At 70.8% G+C, this 3,381-nt stretch overlaps 1 protein-coding gene across 1 annotated transcript; it reads left to right on the top strand.

Annotated features, from left to right (window-relative positions):
- The first annotated feature begins 116 nt into the window (after positions 1–116).
- LOC111731222 (transcription initiation factor TFIID subunit 4-like) lies at positions 117–2,752 on the top strand. The gene is made up of 4 exons (XM_023522693.1): positions 117–215; positions 331–403; positions 975–1,558; positions 1,931–2,752. The coding sequence occupies exons 1-4, from the start codon at positions 117–119 to the stop codon at positions 2,750–2,752; spliced, it is 1,578 nt and encodes a 525-aa protein (XP_023378461.1).
- Positions 2,753–3,381: the final 629 nt, after the last annotated feature.

The following is a 3,381-nucleotide window of genomic DNA, read 5'->3' as shown; positions in this document are numbered from 1 at the left end:
GGCAGAGCGACTCCCAGCTTCTCCGAAGCAGGGCGTGGCCGCCGAGGGCTGTGGCCGCCCCTTCGTCCCTCGCTTAAGTGGCCGCCCGATGGCGACTCATTTAAACACTTTGCCGGATGGTACCTGGGGCCTGGGCCCGGTGCGGCCACACCCTCTGTCCCCCAGAGGCCGCCGTCCTCGTCCTCGTCCTCGTCCTCGGCGGTGGTCGCTGTCCGGTGTGAGCCGGGTGCTCCCGGGCCCTCCCCGGAGGTCCAGTGTTCGGCGTTGTCTGTCGACTTCCCGCGCGCGGGTGGCAGACGGGGAGGGCGCTCCCTGCCACCCCCGCCGCAGGGGAGAGCAGGACGGGCAGCTGCGGCCCTCGGGCTGACGGGGACCGAGGACGTGCTGGCCGTGGTGGCCTCATGTGGCTCTTTTCCATAGAATTAACAGTTGCCTTTTTCGCTCGCTTCTCCTGGAGCTTTGTCCTTGACTCGTCTCCACGGCTCCTGGCCGTGTGGCGCTCTGCTTCGCGTGGTCAGTGTAGTGTCAGCCGTCGGGGGGTCTCCTGTCTACCTCCGATGGCCCCTGAGGACCGGCCCCCACCACCCCCTGCCGTTTGGGCGCCGTCTCCCCGTACCCGTGCCTCGGCTGCTTGGCGGAGCCTCGGAGGGGCCAGGAGGCCGATTTCGGGGAGGCCCGCGCGTCCGGCACTGTCCTGCTCCCGGCTGACGTTGGACTCGTGCTGGGTGGGTGTCCAGCCGGGTGTCCACCCCAACTCCCGACCGGAGGCACCCGGCACGCTCTCTCTCCGCAGCTTCCGGGGTCCCCGGTCCGCGTCCCCGGGGCCGGTTCCCGCCTGCACTCTGGGTCCTCAGGCCCCTGGAGTCGGCGCCGTCGGCCTGGTCCTTCGTCCATCACCCTTTCCCTCCCGTCACCCGTGTCGTCCCTGTCTCTGGTTCCTGAGAGACGTCCCCAAGGGTCTCTCCCGGCCTGAGATGCGGACGTGTCCCCTGCGTGTCCCCGGCCGTCCGCACCTCAGACGCAGCTCCTGGGCCTCACACACGCCGCGTCCCACCCCGGGGCGCGTGACAGCTCTGGGCAGTCCCTTGTCCCCACGTCACGTGGCCTTCGCGCCCTCGCGCTCACCTCGCCCACCCTCCGGTCTGGGTCTCGCCCACCACGTCCAAAGCTCTTTTCAGGTGTCCGACAGCCGTCGGGGTGCGGGATGCTGCCCGGGTCGGGGGAGGCGTGGTCCTGGGCGCACGAGGTCAGCGTTCCCGTGCCTGTCAGGGCTGGTGTCCTGGCCGCCACCCTCACAGAGCCGGGTGGGGACAGGGCTGTGGCGGCACAGAGCAGGCGAGCCGAGCCGTTCGGGGGGACGCCCGGGCCGTGCCTGGGTCCCTGGCCTCAGCCCCACCCCCGCCAACCTGCCCCGACAGCGAGCTGGTCCAGGGCAGGCCTGGGACAGGCAGTGGTCATCCACGAGGCGGGGGGGACCGCAGTGCCGGCTGCTGCTCTGACCAGCGTCCAGGGCCCCCGCTCGGCCCTGCCGCACCCCCACTGCCAGAGGCTGCTGTGCCGATGGGGGTGCACGTCGTGTGGGGGCGCGGCTGCTGTGCTGTCCGCCAGCTTCCCAATGTCTGGCTTCCACGTCGTTATGATCACGTCTTTTCTTTTATCCTTTAAAACCTCCGTTTTAGAGCGATCTGGGGATGGGAGTGGTCGCCCCCCCATCTACACCCCGAGTGAGTCCCTGTTTGGCTCCGTGTCCGGCGCGGGGAGGTCGGGGAGAGGTAAGAAGGGACCGTCCCATCCAGCCGTCCCCAGCCGATGTTCTTTTGTTCCCATCCAGTGAGGTCCAGGGATTCCGGCCAAGTCACACAGAGCCGTATTCTCGAAGCGGCCGAAGGCAGCATGCGGGGAAGAGGGGGCGTCTCGACCTCCGGCTGGAGGGCGCCGGCTTCTTCCCTCCGGGTACTGCCCCGATGTGGAGGCCCCCGGGGGCCGAGGCGCGTTCCCTTTCTGTTCGGTCGCTGTTGGCCCGTGCAGTGAGCCGCGCCTGCCACCCCGTGGTCACGGGACATTGTCGCTCCTACGCGACGGGCACCCGCTCCAGGCAGAGGCAGAGGGAGTGTGGGCCCCTCCGCGGTGGCAGCGACCCCACGACTTCGCCAGAGCTCGGTGGCCGGAATCCGCTCGCAGAGCCAGTCGTAGCTGCAAGGGAGTCGGGGAGAGAGCAGCTCCCCCCGGGGCACGGGTGGCGTCGTGCGGAGCGGGCGCCGGGCCACCGGGCACTTCGCCGCCGCGGCCCCAGTCCCGGGCGGCTCCCACGCGTTTGCCCTCCGGGGGGGCCGTCGCCACGCAGGGAGGTGTCCCGCCAGCACCGAGTGCTCCCCTGTCCCCAGGGCGCCCGAGGAACCGCAGACGTCACCTCGCGTTCGGCCGCGGCCACCGTTTCCGTGCTCCGAGTCCGAGCTCGCCGCGGGCAGCGTCCGGGCAGCGTCGGCCTCTTCCTTGGGAGGGAGCGGCGGGGTCGCGGGATGAACGCAGCGTCTGCACGGCGGTCGCCGCGTCCTCTCGGGCTCCTGGTGGCTGTGCCGGTCTCACGCAGGCCTCCCTGCCCGCGGCCCGACGGCGGCCAGGCGTTCCGTGGTGGCCGCCGCGGCCTCTGACCCGCCCCCATCGCGGGTTTTCTGCGCCCGTCCCCGCTCTCCGGGGTCACGAGGCGCCTCGGCTCGGGCCCCCCTCCGTGTCTCCCGCTCTCGCGCTATGATCAGGCGACCCTCCGAGAGCCGCTGTTTCTCGTTCCTGGACATCGGTCTCCAGGAGCCAAGATCTGGGCGCCGAGTGTGCCCCCGGGTTGTGGCTGCTCCCTGGGGACAGAGCCAGGGCGCGTTCCCGTGTCCCGGCCGCTCACGCACGCGCCCCTTTGCCTCTGCGTGCACGCTGTGCCACGCGGCGTCAGACACGGGGCCGCCCACGGGCGGGTCTCGGTCCCTGTGCCCCCGGCTGGCCTGCAGCCTCCCTGCCAGTGACGGTGGCCCTTGCCACCCAGCGCGCTTGACTCCGGCGTGCACGTGGAGCCGTTCGGGGCTGTTGGCTCTCACGACAGCTCCCGGCGGCCGTGGTGTCACAGCGTCCAGTCAAAACGCCGTTCCGAGTCGCCCGGGTCAGCTCGTTCTCCTGCCCCTTGCGAGGCGCCATGTCGTACGGCTGTCGTCCAGTCGAGGCTTCGTGCCGTCCCGGGATCCGCCAGCCTCCTGCACGTGTCAAAAGCTTCCCTACGTCCTGCCCACAGCATCTGTGTCCACCGCCCCCGGCCCAGGCACAGCTGTCCCTCACCCCAGAGTCTCCTCGTGGTCAGCACGCCCGACCCCCCGACCTGGCCGCCCTGATGTGTCG

This window comes from Pteropus vampyrus, unplaced genomic scaffold (genome assembly GCF_000151845.1).
Source record: "Pteropus vampyrus isolate Shadow unplaced genomic scaffold, Pvam_2.0 Scaffold355, whole genome shotgun sequence".
Classification (NCBI taxonomy): domain Eukaryota; kingdom Metazoa; phylum Chordata; class Mammalia; order Chiroptera; family Pteropodidae; genus Pteropus; species Pteropus vampyrus.
The sequence above is the reverse complement of the archived record's forward strand: the minus strand, read 5'-3'. Positions and strand labels throughout refer to the sequence as shown.